This window comes from Chelonia mydas, chromosome 1 (assembly GCF_015237465.2).
Source record: "Chelonia mydas isolate rCheMyd1 chromosome 1, rCheMyd1.pri.v2, whole genome shotgun sequence".
Classification (NCBI taxonomy): Eukaryota; Metazoa; Chordata; order Testudines; family Cheloniidae; genus Chelonia; species Chelonia mydas.
The window spans coordinates 3,314,574-3,329,778 of NC_057849.1; the positions used below are offsets into that span (position 1 = coordinate 3,314,574).

At 47.5% G+C, this 15,205-nt stretch overlaps 1 protein-coding gene across 1 annotated transcript; it reads left to right on the forward strand.

Moving 5' to 3' along the window:
- The first annotated feature begins 12,057 nt into the window (after positions 1–12,057).
- On the forward strand, positions 12,058–13,005 carry LOC102940571 (olfactory receptor 52R1-like). The gene has a single exon (XM_027834534.2). It carries the CDS (start codon positions 12,058–12,060, stop codon positions 13,003–13,005), a length of 948 nt encoding a protein of 315 aa, XP_027690335.2.
- Positions 13,006–15,205: the final 2,200 nt, after the last annotated feature.

A 15,205-nucleotide genomic window follows, 5' to 3' on the forward strand; every position in this document is an offset into this window, starting at 1 on the left:
CCTGGCCAGCGCGGAGTAGAGCGGTGCTATCACCTCCCATGACTCGCATGCTCTGCCTCTGCTATTGCAACCTAACATTGCATTTGCTTCTTTTGCAAAAGCAAAACAATTGACACCCCTGAGAGATGTACTATATCAACCTAACCCCTGTGTAGAGAGCAGGAGCTCTACTGAAGAATTCTTCATTGACCTAGTTACCAAGAGGTGGATTACCTACGATGACAGGAGAGTCTCTGGTGTTAGTGTAAGAACTATATAGATTGAAGTGCTATGGCAGCACCGCTGTTCTGCAGACACGAGGAGCTGGAGATTCCATCACTTCCCTCTGCAGTTTGTTTTTATGGTTAATCACCCTCAGTGATAAACACTGGTCCTTTATTTCCAACTAGAATTTGTTTGGATTCAGCTTCCAGCCCCTGGGCCTGGCTCTGCCTTTCTCCACTAGATTACAGAGCCCATTGGTGTGCAGGGATTTCTCCCCATGAAAGTATCCACTTGATGGTCTTTTTGGTAAGATAAATATATGATGTTTTTTATGTCCCCCTCTCTCCGACAGGCATTTTCTGCAGCCTGAAATAATTTTTGTGGCTCCTTTAGCATTGTCTCCAATTATTCAACATCCTTTTTGAAATGTGAACCCAAGAATTGGACACAGTTGTTTTCACCAAAATCATGTGCAGAGGTAAAATCCTTCCAATGCTCCAACTCACCACTCCTTCATTTATGCATCCAAGGATCGCATCAGCCCTTTTGGCCAATGCATCGCACTGGGAGCTCACAATGATCTGGTTGTCCACAGTGACCCCTAAATCCTTGTCATGTTCCCTTCATTCGATAATACAGTGCCCTAGTCTGTGGGTCGGGCCTGCATTCCCCGTTCTGAGAGGATCACTTTGCATTTGACTGTATTAAAATATTTTGTTTGTTTGTTTGTTCGGTCCCAACTCACCAAACGCAGTGATTTTCTAATTGCTTCCAGATTCTTGATGAAAATATTGAATAGTACTTGGCTTAGAACTGCTCCCTGAAGAACCACACTAGAAATCTCCCGATTCACTGACAATGACAAATTGAAAACTGCTTTCTGAGATCTGTCAGTTACCCAGATTTTTGTGCATTTGACATGTGCTCTACTGATATTGTATCATATCTATATTTTTAATCAGAATATTTTCCCTACTGAAGCAAATACCTCAGAGAAATCAGAGTCTATTGGATCTATACAGTTCCCTTAATCAACCAAACATGTATTCTCATTAAAGGATGAAATTCAATTTATTTGAACAGACTTGTTTTGCACACACCCTGTTGTTGTGTGGAATTAGTTATATTCCTGGACTTAAACTAATCCCATACCAGCTTTTCCATTGTTTCCCAGCTTTGTCAAATCTTTTTTTTTAAACTTTCCCTTTTTTTAATAGTTTGCATTTAACACAGAACTGTCCTGTATTTGCCTTTTTTTTGTTTTTTTGTTTAGCTTTGCTGCTGTCTGATTGCATACTTCTGGTTTTGAATGAGGTGTGTGGTTGATCGGTCAATTAGTAACTCTAGTGTTTGTCATTCTAAGGTTCTACTCTAGGTGCGTTTAACAACCTCCTTGACAGCTAATGGACTGGAAAGTATTTTGTCAACTCTTGTGATTTAAGTACTTCATATTGCTTCTTTCCAAATTCAGAACAAAAATATTTCTTCAACACATTTTCCTTTTCGACAACATTCAATAGATTCCTTGCTACCTCTAGGAATTGGCCTATAGCTTTCCTAGGATTTATTTTTTCCTTAATATTCTTAATAAGCTCCTTTTTGTGATCCTTAGCCCTTTTTTTCCTTTTCTCACTTTTGCTATATATTGCTACCTCCACCCTCGCCACCGCAATTGCTCCCTTCGCTTTGCCACTGGACTGGATTTTTAGCCAAAATTGTCAACTTTCTTGATTGTAAAATCATGGTTTTCTGTCTCTCTCATAAACTCTTCTTAAAGAAATCTCAATTTTCCTTCCCATTTCTCTGTCTAAATTTTTCCTCCCAATCAGTTTTGCTGATTATTTGCCTTAGCTTTGGGGAATTAGCACCTTTGAAGCCCTAAGTGTCTATAGATATTACTGGCTGGGAACTGTTCTATGTTTGTCCATTTGATCGTAATCAGTTCCATTCATAGCATCATATAATATCAGAGTTGGAAGGGACCTCTGGAGGTCATCTAGTCCAACCTCCTGCCCAGAGCAGGACCAATCCCAACTAAATCATCCCAGCCAGGGCTTGGTCAAGCCTGACCTTAAAAACTTCTAAGGAAGGGGATTCCACCACCTCCCTAGGTAACGCATTCCAGTGTTTCACCACCCTCCTAGTGAAAAAGTTTTTCCTAATATCCAACCTAAATCTCCCCCACTGCAACTTGAGAGCATTAATCCTTGTTCTGTCATCTGCTATCACTGAGAATAGTCTAGATCCATCCTCTTTGGATCCACCTTTCAGGTAGTTAAAAGCAGCTATCAAATCCCCCCTCATTCTTCTGTTCTGCGGACTAAACAAGCCCAGTTCCCTCAGCCTCTCCTCATAAGTCAAGTGTTCCAGACCCCTAATCATTTTTGTTGCCCTTTGCTGGACTCTCTCCAATTTCTCCACATCCTTCTTGTAGTGTGGGGCCCAAAACTGGACACAGTACTCCAGATGAGGCCTCACCAATGTCGAATAGAGGGGAACGATCACGTCCCTTGATCTGCTGGCAATGCCCCTACTTATACATCCCAAAATGCCATTGGCCTTCTTGGCAACAAGGGCACACTGTTGACTCATATCCAGCTTCTCGTCCGCTGTCACCCCTAGGTCCTTTTCTGCACAACTGCTGCCTAGCCATTCGGTCCCTAGTCTGTAGCGGTGCATTGGATTCTTCCGTCCTAAGGGCAGGACTCTGCACTTGTCCTTGTTGAACCTCATCAGATTTCTTTTGGCCCAATCCTCTAATATGTCTAGGGCCCTCTGTATCCTATCCCTACCCTCCAGCGTATCTACCTCTCCTCCCAGTTTAGTGTCATCCACAAACTTGCTGAGGGTGCAATCCTTTATTTTGTTCTCCTCTATCATATGCCCTCTTTTCTTTCTCTTCTCTAAACTGACCAGGCCCGGATTTTTTTATCTGCCCGCATAGGGTAGTCTCCCCCATTTTTGTAGCCTGTCTCAGAAATCCCCTTTCTATCTGCTGTATCCTTTATACGGACTGGGTGTCCAAAAATGAGCGCATGGCCAGACCAGGTTATACTGCATCCCATTCCCTAGGCACCCAAACATTCTCTTGTTTTGACTACTGCTGTGAATAAGCAGGATTTCCGTGGAGCTATAATCAGTGACACCCAGGTCTTTCCTCTGAGGTGTGTTCTAGTTACGATGTGTTCCCCTGGCACATGTCTTTGCAAATCTTTGGGGATTTTTTTCCACTCTCAGATTTTGAGCAAGCAGGGGAACTCCCTACAGCATGGACTCTCTAGCCTTGCTTTCATTGAATTAAGGCTACATTTACACTGGCAGAGTTTTTTTGCCAAAAGTTTGATTTTTCCATCTCCATTTCTGCTCAGCTCGCCATCTCTGTCTTCAGCAATGGATCCCACGCTGCTCTCCACTGCTCTGCTAGCTCTCAGGAGCACACCACGAATGGTAGTGGAATCAGTCTTGAAGTTGCGAAGGCAATAGGAGTCACAATTGCCTGACATTGCCTGACATGCTCCCCGAAATGGATAGCAGCAGTGTTAGATTGCTTTTGCCACTCAGGGAAGAGCTGAACATTGTGGAATGTTTCTTTTTGGCTTGGGAAATTAGCCCTCAGTGGTGGGATTTCATTGTTATGCAGCTCAGGGATGATGAGCAGTGGCTTCAGAAATTTAGGATGCAGAAAGCCACTTTCCTGGAACTGTGTACTGGGCTCACACCAGCCTTGTTGTGTTAGAATACCAAAATGAGAGCTGCCCTCTGGGTGGAGAATCACTTAGCGATTGCAGTGTGGAACCTAGTGACTCCAGGCTGCTACCAGTGGGACGCATATCAGTTTGGAGATGGCCATTCAACCATAGGGGCTGTGTTACGGCAAGTGTGCAGGTCCATTTATCACATCCTACTACGAAGGACTGTGACTTTTGGCAATGTGCATAAAATTGTGGATTGCTTTTCAGAAATCAGTTTCCCTAATGGTGGATGGGAGAGCAATGGCATGTACATTCCAATTTTGGAACCAGACCCCACTTTGTGAGGGAGTACATCAGTCGGAAGGGGTGCTTCTCCATGGTCTTCCAAGTGCTCGTTGATCACCACAGGTGTTCACTGACTTCAATGCGGGGTGGTCGGGAAAAGTGTGTGACGCACAAATGTTCAGGCAGACCGGGCCTTACAGAAATCTGGAAACGGGGACTTTCTTCCCTGACCAGAAGATCCCTGTAGGGCTTTTAAAAATCCCATAGTTATCCTGGAGGCCTGACGTACCGCTTCATGCCATGGCTCATGAAGCCATACATGGAAAACCTGGATCACAGCAATGAGCATTTCAACAATTGGCTGAGTAGGGATAGGATGGCCATGGAATGTCCATTTGGCAGATTAAAGGCATGCTGGTGATGCCTTTATGACAGATTAGACCTCCATGTGGATAATATTTCCATGGTCATAGCCACGTGTTGCACATCGCATAATATTTGTGAAGTAAACGGTAAAAAGTTTGCCCGGGAGTGGACTATTGAGGCAGAACATTTTGCTGCTGATTTTGAGCAGCCAGATACCAAGGCTATTAGAGGGAAACACTGGGGGGCAATTCAGGAGGCTTTGAGGCAGCATTTGGAAGATGAGTACCAGTAATGTTTGTTGCTGTGATTGGGATTGTAATGCATTATGTAGTCCAGTTTTGGTAGGGTAAGAAGCAGTTGTGATTCTTCAGACTCAAGATTCAAGGTAAGGAAATGATAAAACTGCTTGTTTGTTTCCTGATGCCATCTGCTATCATAACTTGTATGGAAACAAACAAAGAGCGCTTATTTTCCAAAGAACTTTGTTTTATTGCCAAAAAACCCACAAGAACACGGACGCACACAGAGACACCTGTACATTCCTGGGTGCAGGGGAGAGACACGCACCCGGGGAGAGCTGACTCTTAGAGGTGAGCATAAGTCCAGCTGTCATTTGAAGAGCTGTCTGCAGGGGTGAAGAGTGGGAGAAAGTCTGAAGACCCAGAAATCAGAAATGGATGTGTGGGTAAAGTCTGGGGAAGGTATGGGAAAGAGCTCTGAATGTGCCGAAGGGGCGGGCAGACACACAATCTGCTCATTTTGGAGGGTTACAAGGGACAGCAGCATGTTGGTTTGGTGCTCCAAAACTTTTATCAGCCTCTCTGTTGCGTCCCGACTGTATGCCTCATTTTCTTTTCTTTCCTGCTTGTCGCTTTCCCTTCATGCCCTGCTTTCCCTCTTGTCTGTATCAAAGAACTGCTGCATCTCCCAGAAGATATATCCCTTGTGCCATCTTGGGTGCTTTCTTATCTGGCAGGAATGCTCAGCTGGAGTGAAGGGGGTGCCTCCTTTCCAGCTCATATCTGGTGAGTCACAAGTAACAACAAACTGAAGCATTATTGTTAACTCTACGTACAACACTGAAACACTCCATTAAAATACACCATTGGTAACACACCAATCACTTTCTGATTGTCCCTTGACAAGCACACATGCCGGGAAACACTGAAAGGATGGTGAGTGTACCCAGGGCTGGAGGGCATTGGGCGTGGGAGAAAAGCATTGTGAAAGGGGACAGAGGGCACTTCTCAGGGGATAACACTCAAAAGTTTCCCAACTCTGAAAAAACCCACACCTGGTTAATTGATTGAAACTGCTTACTGAACAAGTTTGCTTTAAGGGACATGTCATTCTATTAGTAATATATAAATAAGGGGAAAAAGTTTGAGGTGGTGGGACTCTTTGGGACTGGTCTCTTCCTCTGGATGCATCTTACAAGAAGAAGCTTACAAGAAGTGGAAGGTTGGACATATGACCAGCGATCTAGTAGCTTCTGCGAGCTGCCGGAAGAAAGCCTCATCCACCTCATCCCCCTGGGCCGGTGGTCTATAGCAGACTCCCACCACTCCATCACTCTTGTTGCTCACACTTCTAAACTTAATCCAGAGACACTCAGGTTTTTCTGCAGTTTCGTACCGGAGCTCTGAGCAGTCATACTGCTCCCTTACATACAGTGCCACTCCACCACCTTTTCTGCCCTGCCTGTCCTTCCTGAACAGTTTATAACCATCCATGACAGTACTCCAGTCATGTGAGTTATCCCACCAAGTCTCTGTTATTCCAATCACGTCATAATTCCTTGACATCACCAGGACCTCCAGTTCTCCCTGCTTGTTTCCAAGGCTTTGTGCATTCGTATATAAGCACTTGAGATAACCTGCTGATCGCCCGTCCTTCTCAGTATGAGACAGGAGCCCTCCCCTCACAGACGTTCCTGCCTGTGTTTCCTCCCGGTATCCCGCTTTCCCACTTACCTCAGGGCTTTGGTCTCCTTCCCCCGGTGAACCTAGTTTAAAGCCCTCCCCACTAGGTTAGCCAGCCTGCTCGCAAAGATGCTCTTCCCTCTTTTCGTAAGATGGAGCCCGCCTCTCCCCAGCACTCCTCCTTCATGGAACACCATCCCATGGTCAAGGAATCCAAAGCCTTCTCTCCGACACCACCTGCGTAGCCATTCGTTGACTTCCACGATTTGATGGTCTTTACCCCGGCCTTTTCCTCCCACGGGGAGGATGGACGAGAACACCACTTGCGCCTCAAACTCCTTTATCCTTCTTCCCAGAGCCACGTAGTCCGCAGTGATCCGTTCAAGGTCATTCTTGGCAGTATCATGGGTGCCCACGTGGAGAAGCAGGAAGGGGTAGCGATCTGAGGGCTTGATGAGTCTCGGCAGTCTCTCTGTCACATCACGAATCTTAGCCCCTGGCAAGCAGCAGACTTCTCGGTTTTCCCGGTCAGGGCGGCAGATAGATGACTCAGTCCCCCGGAGGAGAGAGTCCCCGACCACCACCACCCGCCTCCTTCTCTTGGGAGTGGTGGTCGTGGAACCCCCCATCTTAGGACAGTGCATCTCATGCCTTCCAACCAGCGGAGTCTCCTTCTGCTCCCTTCCCTCAGAAGTATCATCTGGTCCACTCTCCGCATTAGTACCTGTGGCGAGAACATGAAAGCGGTTAGTTACCTGTGTCTGCGTTGCTGAAAACTGGACATTCCCCCTTCTTCTTCTGGAGGTCACATGTTGCCAAGCCTCTTCACTGGACTCTTGGCTCCGCTGTGCAACCTGCTCTAAATCTTTAGAGCTTTGTGCCCGTAGAAGCATATCCTGACTTTTGTCCAGAAAATCCTCAGTTTCTCGTATGCAACGCAGGGTCGTTATCTGTTGCTCCAGACCTTCAATCTTCTCTTCCAATATGGAGACCAGCTTGCACTTTGTACAGACAAAGTCGCTTCTGTCCTGTGGAAGAAAGACAAACATGGCACATCCAGTGCAGGTCACAATAGCTGAACCCCCCGCTTCCATATCACCTTCCTACTTTGAGCTTCCTCAGAGAAGCTGGCAAGATGTAAGCCTCACTGGGCTCACTCCAGGCGAACTCCCAGGCAAACTCCTGCTGTGTGCTGCTCTGCTGGTTCGCCGCCGCTCAGCTGGTTCGCGAAGCTCTGGCTATTTTTAAACAGCCAGGCTCCCCTGAAACAAACAAGCAGACAGCCCCAATGCCCGCCCCCTGCAGGCTACCAGCCAATCAGGCACTCACTCAGGCTCTCACACTGCCCTCCCAGCAAACACACACTCGGATACTTACTCAGCAAACACGCACTCGGATACTCACCAATCCCAGGCAAACTCCTGCTGTGTGCTGCTCTGCTGTCCCCCGCTGCTCAGCTGGTTCGCCGCCGCTCAGCTGGTTCGCGAAGACCACCGGACCAGGGGGATGAGGTGGATGAGGCTTTCTTCTGGCAGCTCGCAGAAGCTACTAGATCGCACGCCCTGGTTCTCATGGGTGACTTTAATTTTCCTGATATTTGCTGGGAGAGCAATACAGCGGTGCATAGACAATCCAGGAAGTTTTTGGAAAGCATAGGGGACAATTTCCTGGTGCAAGTGCTAGACGAGCCAACTAGGGGAGGAGCTTTTCTTGACCTGCTGCTCACAAACAGGGAAGAATTAGTGGGGGAAGCAAAAGTGGAAGGGAATCTGGGAGGCAGTGACCATGAGTTGGTTGAGTTCAGGATCCTGACGCAGGGAAGAAAGGTAAGCAGCAGGATACGGACCCTGGACTTCAGGAAAGCAGACTTTGACTCCCTCAGGGAACAGATGGCCAGGATCCCCTGGGGGACTAACATGAAGGGGAAGGGAGTCCAGGAGAGCTGGCTGTATTTCAAGGAATCCCTGTTGAGGTTACAGGGACAAACCATCCCGATGAGTCGAAAGAATAGTAAATATGGCAGGCGACCAGCTTGGCTTAATGGTGAAATCCTAGCGGATCTTAAACATAAAAAAGAAGCTTACAAGAAGTGGAAGGTTGGACATATGACCAGGGAAGAGTATAAAAATATTGCTCGGGCATGTAGGAATGATATCAGTAGGGCCAAATCGCACCTGGAGCTGCAGCTAGCAAGAGATGTCAAGAGTAACAAGAAGGGTTTCTTCAGGTATGTTGGCAACAAGAAGAAAGCCAAGGAAAGTGTGGGCCCCTTACTGAATGAGGGAGGCAACCTAGTGACAGAGGAAGTGGAAAAAGCTAATGTGCTCAATGCTTTTTTTGCCTCTGTCTTCACTAACAAGGACAGCTCCCAGACTGCTGCGCTGGGCATCACAAAATGGGGAAGAGATGGCCAGCCCTCTGTGGAGATAGAGGTGGTTAGGGACTATTTAGAAAAGCTGGACATGCACAAGTCCATGGGGCCGGACGAGTTGCATCCGAGAGTGCTAAAGGAATTGGCGAATGTGATTGCAGAGCCATTGGCCATTATCTTTGAAAACTCGTGGCGAACGGGGGAAGTCCCAGATGACTGGAAAAAGGCTAATGTAGTACCAATCTTTAAAAAAGGGAAGAAGAAGGATCCTGGGAACTACAGGCCACTCAGCCTCACCTCAGTCCCTGGAAAAATCATGGAGCAGGTCTTCAAAGAATCAATCCTGAAGCACTTGCATGAGAGAAAAGTGATCAGGAACAGCCAGCATGGATTCACCAAGGGAAGGTCATGCCTGACTAATCTAATCACCTTTTATGATGAGATTACTGATTCTGTGGATGAAGGGAAAGCAGTGGATTTATTGTTTCTTGACTTTAGCAAAGCTTTTGACACGGTCTCCCACAGTATTCTTGTCAGCAAGTTAAAGAAGTATGCCTGGATGAATGCACTATAAGGTGGGTAGAAAGTTGGCTAGATTGTCGGGCTCAATGGGTAGTGATCAATGGCTCCATGTCTAGTTGGCAGCCGGTGTCAAGTGGAGTACCCCAGGGGTCGGTCCTGGGGCCGGTTTTGTTCAATATCTTCATAAATGATCTGGAGGATGGTGTGGATTGCACTCTCAGCAAATTTGTGGATGATACTAAACTGGGAGGAGTGGTAGATACTCTGGAGGGCAGGGATAGGATACAGAGGGACCTAGACAAATTGGAGGATTGGGCCAAAAGAAACCTGATGAGGTTCAATAAGGATAAGTGCAGGGTCCTGCACTTAGGAAGGAAGAACCCAATGCACAGCTACAGACTAGGGACCGAATGGCTAGGCAGCAGTTCTGCGGAAAAGGACCTAGGGGTTACAGTGGACGAGAAGCTGGATATGAGTCAGCAGTGTGCCCTTGTTGCCAAGAAGGCCAATGGCATTTTGGGATGTATAAGTAGGGGCATAGCGAGCAGATCGAGGGACGTGATCGTTCCCCTCTATTTGACATTGTTGAGGCCTCATCTGGAGTACTGTGTCCGGTTTTGGGCCCCACACTACAAGAAGGATGTGAATAAATTGGAGAGAGTCCAGCGAAGGGCAACAAAAATGATTAGGGATCTGGAACACATGACCTATGAGGAGAGGCTGAGGGAACTGGGATTGTTTAGTCTGCAGAAGAGAAGAAAGAGGGGGGATTTGATAGCTGCTTTCAACTACCTGAGTGGTGGTTCCAGAGAGAATGGTTCTAGACTATTCTCAGTGGTAGAAGAGGACAGGACAAGGAGTAATGGTCTCAAGTTGCAGTGGTTTAGGTTTAGGTTAGTGCAGGGGAGGTTTAGGTTGGATATTAGGAAAAACTTTTTCACTAGGAGGGTGGTGAAACACTGGAATGCGTTACCTAGGGAGGTGGTAGAATCTCCTTCCTTGGAAGTTTTTAAGGCCAGGCTTGACAAAGCCCTGGCTGGGATGATTTGGTTGGGGATTGGTCCTGCTTTGAGCAGGGGGTTGGACTAGATGACCTCCTGAGGTCCCTTCCAACCCTGATATTCTATGATTCTATGATTCTATGATTCTATGATTGTGTTCCCCACTGGCAGACGGGCTGCCACTATGCCACTCAAGAGTCACACTCAGCTTTGGTAATTATCAAGGGTTGTGGGGGTTTTACTAACCTGTTGCGGACATGTATATAGGTGCTCGAGACGAGGTAGAGTTTAGCTTTAAGCGAAAACACTCTTGTGTTGTCCTGTTTGTGCCGCCATCTATCAGTTGGACGGTCATGTCTCCCCTGTTTTATTTCCTGACACCGCCTCGCACAGAGTAAAAGTTACCAAGAGCTTTGGGTTCAAAGAACCCCGGGTAACAACTGGACACAGAACTGGGCAATGCTGACACGGGCTCCACATCTTCTAATGTCTCCAGATCTTCATCGATGACTTTCTCCTCTGGGTTATGTCCAGTTTGAATCGGATCCAGCCCCGCTGAAGTATCCACGGGGGTCTTGGTTGGGGAGGTGGGGTTGCTGCCAAGAATAGCATCCAATTCCTTTAAAAAATGGCAGGTTTGGGGCACAGCACTGGACTGACCGTTTGCCTCCCTTGCCTTCTGGTATGCGTGCCTCAGCTCCTTCCCCTTTGCTGTGCACTGCAGTGTGTCCTGAACACAGATCTTTTCCCACAAGCTGCATGAAATCTGCCCATCGGTATCAACATTCCTACTGCTGGAGCACAGCTGGGACTGCACGGCCTCCTCTCCCCAAACACTGAGCAGATCCAGCAGATCCACAGTGGCCCAAACTGGAGAGAATTTGCTGTGTGGAGCCACCATGGCACCTAGGAAGCCTGTGATGTAAGCTCTCCATGTTGAGCAAACAGGAGAGGGGATTTCTAAATTCCCCGGCCTCTAAAGGGGGAGGATGGAAGGTATTCACCTCGATGCAGGACAGGGCAGTTGAAACTGCTTACCAGAGTGGTCAGGATGGGCATTGTGGGACACCTTCCAGAGGCCAATTACAGCAATAAAATCAAGCGCAAGGGTCTACACTGGAGCTTCAGTGACAAAAGTTTTGCAATAAAAAGCCTTACCACTCGCGTCAAGGTGGTTTTATTATCTCACTGAAACTGAGGAGTTCCATCGTTAAAAGTGGCTTTGCAGCGTGTACAGGGCCACTGTTTCTTCTCCAACAGATATTTTTTGGGTGGAAAAACTTGGCAGTGTAGACAAGGCCTAAGGAACAATGATGAATAACGAGTATCCACAATTGTGTTTCCTGCTGGTGTATATTAAGGTTTCCCAGACCACGATGTGTTGGAGTTACTGACACACTGAGCACCATAACACATGGAATTGGCATTAGTAGCATCATGTGTTCATAATTCTTTTCTCTGAATCATAAAAATGTCATTTTTTCAGTGTGTGAAGGGCGACCGATCTGCTTCACCAATGCGAACAGCCTCCAGTTGTGCATACAGTGTCTCATATTCACATTTTCTCTCCATCCAGGCATTTGTACTGCAACCATCCCCCTAGAGGCTGGACACATACAGGAAGACAGGGGGACGTACGGTACACGCAGGAGACACCATTCTGTCTCAGAGTTGGACATCTTCTCCCCTACTCCATGTCATATTCCAACACAACCCACCTCACCAACCCCTCCACCTTTATCCTGTTGGGCATTCCTGGCCTGGAGGCAGCCCATGTCTGGATCTCCATCCCCTTCTGCACCATGTATGCAATAGCCATCTTGGGGAACTTCACCATCCGGTTCATTGTGAAGACAGAGCCAAGCCTCCATGGGCCCATGTACTATTTCCTCTGCATGCTGGCTGTCACTGACCTGGTCCTCTCTACGACCATCTTTCCCAAAATGTTGAGCATCTTCTGGTTCAATTCCAGAGAGATCGATTTCAGTGCCTGCCTCACCCAGATGTACTTCATTCACAGCTTCTCAGCAATGGAGTCTGGGATTTTTGCGGCCATGGCTCTGGATCGCTACGTGGCCATCTGCCATCCCTTGAGACATTCTACCATCCTGACAAACCCCATTGTGGCCAAGATTGGCCTGGCCATGGTGCTACGCTGTGGCATGTTCTCACTGCCCTATCCCTTCCTGGCGAGGCAATGGCCATATTGCAGAACCAACATCATCCCTCAGCACTTATGCTTGCACATGGCCGTGGTGAATCTGGCCTGCGCCGACATCCGCATCAGTAGTTACTATGGACTCTTTGTGCAATTCAGTGTGATGGGTCTGGATGGGATTTTTATTGTAGCGTCCTATATCCAGATACTTAGGGTCATCTTCAGCCTCCCCACAAAGGATGCCCGGATCAAGACTTTTGGGACCTGTGGCTCCCACCTCTTTGTAATTTTAGCCTTTTACGTCCCACGTCTCTTTACCTCCCTCCTGTACCGGTTTGGCCAGAATGTGGCTCTGAATTTCCACGTTCTAATTTCCAGCATTTACATCTTCATGCCCCCCATGCTAAACCCCATCATCTATGGGGTAAGGACCAAACAGATCTGGGACAGGCTGCTCCGCCTCTTTATTCATGAAGGGCCCTAATGGTTTCTCCTCAGGCTCTGACTCTGAGATTGAGCTACGTGCAGACCCGGCTGCTTATATGGTGCTGGACTCTCTTCTCTGAATCACTGAGTGGACAGTCAAAGCAACATGTAATCCTTTTGTGGCCTTACTGTGCTGTGTGTGAGTGTGAGAAATTAAGAAATCGGTCTGTGTACAATTTATTAATTCATAGGGATCTCACCTTTCTAATTGCTGATAACTGGACCCCTGAGGCCCACTGCCCTGCCCTGCCTGTACCTGTAAAGCCCTGCCCCACTTCTTCCAAAATGCCCCTCCCTCATCCCAGCTCTTCTCCCAAGGCCCCACCTCTGTTCCTATCTCCTCTTATCCCCAACCCCATCCACTCCTGATTCATACCCACCTCCCTCCTCACCCCTGCAGCTGGCCTCGCTCTGCTCCGTTTCGGGGACAGAAACTGCTTCAGCCTGACAAGGAGCCTTCAATGAGCTCAGCGAGGACACAGTGCTGGGGCCAAGGGGACAATGAGAAGTGGAGGGCGAAGCCAGGAATCCTTATAAAAGCAGCTGAGGTTGGGAGCAGTGTTGTTGTGCAGGTGGGCTTAGACTGTGCATCTTACAGCTTGTGGGCCCTAAAACTCAGCCACAGACTCCTGAGGGAAGAGACCATTGTGTGGCTTATTTCATAGAATCATAGAATATCAGGGTTGGAAGGGACCTCAGGAGGTCATCTAGTCCAACCCCCTGCTCAAAGCAGGATCGATCCCCGACTAAATCATCCCAGCCAGGGCTTTGTCAAGCCTGACCTTAAAAACTTCTAGGGAAGGAGATTCCACCACCTCCCTAGGTAAAGTATTCCAGTGTTTCACCACCCTCATAGTGAAAATGTTTTTCCTACTATCCAACCTAAATCTCCCCCACTGCAACTTGAGACCATTACTCCTTGTTCTGTTATTTCATTAGCTTTCAGCTCCGTTTTGTTCCTAATCCCTGGGAACCTCCAATGCAGATGGGCTGGGAGCCCTTTGACTTGAGCCAGGGCTTAGGGCCAGGGCAAGGGATCAGCTTTGAAGCTCAGTGGAGAACAGCTGTGAGTGGTGGAAGGAGAAGCCCCTGTGTTAGTTGGGAAGGCAGGATGCTCAGAAGAGGCCAGGGTGGCTTCAGTAGCTCACAGGGAGGGAGATAAACAGCAAACCTTCCATTAGCCAGGTATTTACGCATTTACACACCACCTTCTCTGGAACTACCGGGCACCCGTTGCCCAGGGGCTGAAGCTGAGTCTAACATAAGCTCTGCAGGATGCTTTTCATCACTACTTCTAGAAGCTCTTTAGCTAGGCAGCATTATCCCCATGCCATGGATGGATTGAGGTACGCAGCGATAACCTGATTTACCCAAGGCCACACAATGAGGTGGTGGCATAGTGGGAATAGGAACTGGAAGTCCTGACCCTCCCTCCCCAGCACCATTTCTCTGGTCATGAACTGGCATTGCTCTTTTGGGCTGTATTAGATGCAGTGATGCTATTTGTGTGGCGTAGTCAGTGAAGTTGCCGTCCTTCTTAAACAGGAAGAATTTGTTAAAGAAACAGCTAAAAACTACAGCTGCAAAAACAGGTATCCACAAAGCTCAGTTTTCAGCCTCGTCTTGCTTGTTTACCAGGGGCCACATGCTTCCTGGAATACTACATGGTTCATTGAGACCAATGATGTGCTCCAAGAAACCAAATCAGTGCATTGTGTGACTCGTGGGCCCTGATTAAAACCTTTCCATAGCAACAGACTAGGATTAATAAATAATCATCTCCATTTAAGGCACGGAGAGACTGTGCCCGAGGTCACCCAACAAATCCATGGCAGAGCTGGGACTCTTCGCTTCTAGCTCACTGATTTCTGCTGATGCTTTTTCTCTAGTTAATTGTCTTGGGCCATGTCATAAATATAAATGGAAGGCTAACCACCTTTCTGTATACAGTACAAAATATCCCTCCTGGCCAGAGGCAAAACACTTTCACCTATAAAGGGTTAAGAAGGTAAGGTAACCTCACTGGCACCTGATCCAAAATGACCAGTGATGGGACAAGGTACTTTCAGATCTAGAGGGGGAGGTGAACAAAGGGTTTGTCTCTCTGTGTGATGCTTTTGCTGGGAACAGATCAGGAATGCAGCCTCATAACTCCTGTTAAGTTAGTAAGTAATCTAGCTAGAAATGTGTTCGATTTC

Bases quoted from the DNA above. Each gene is read 5' to 3' on its own strand.
- LOC102940571 (XM_027834534.2), top strand. From the start codon at position 12,058: ATGTCATATTCCAACACAACCCACCTCACCAACCCCTCCACCTTTATC.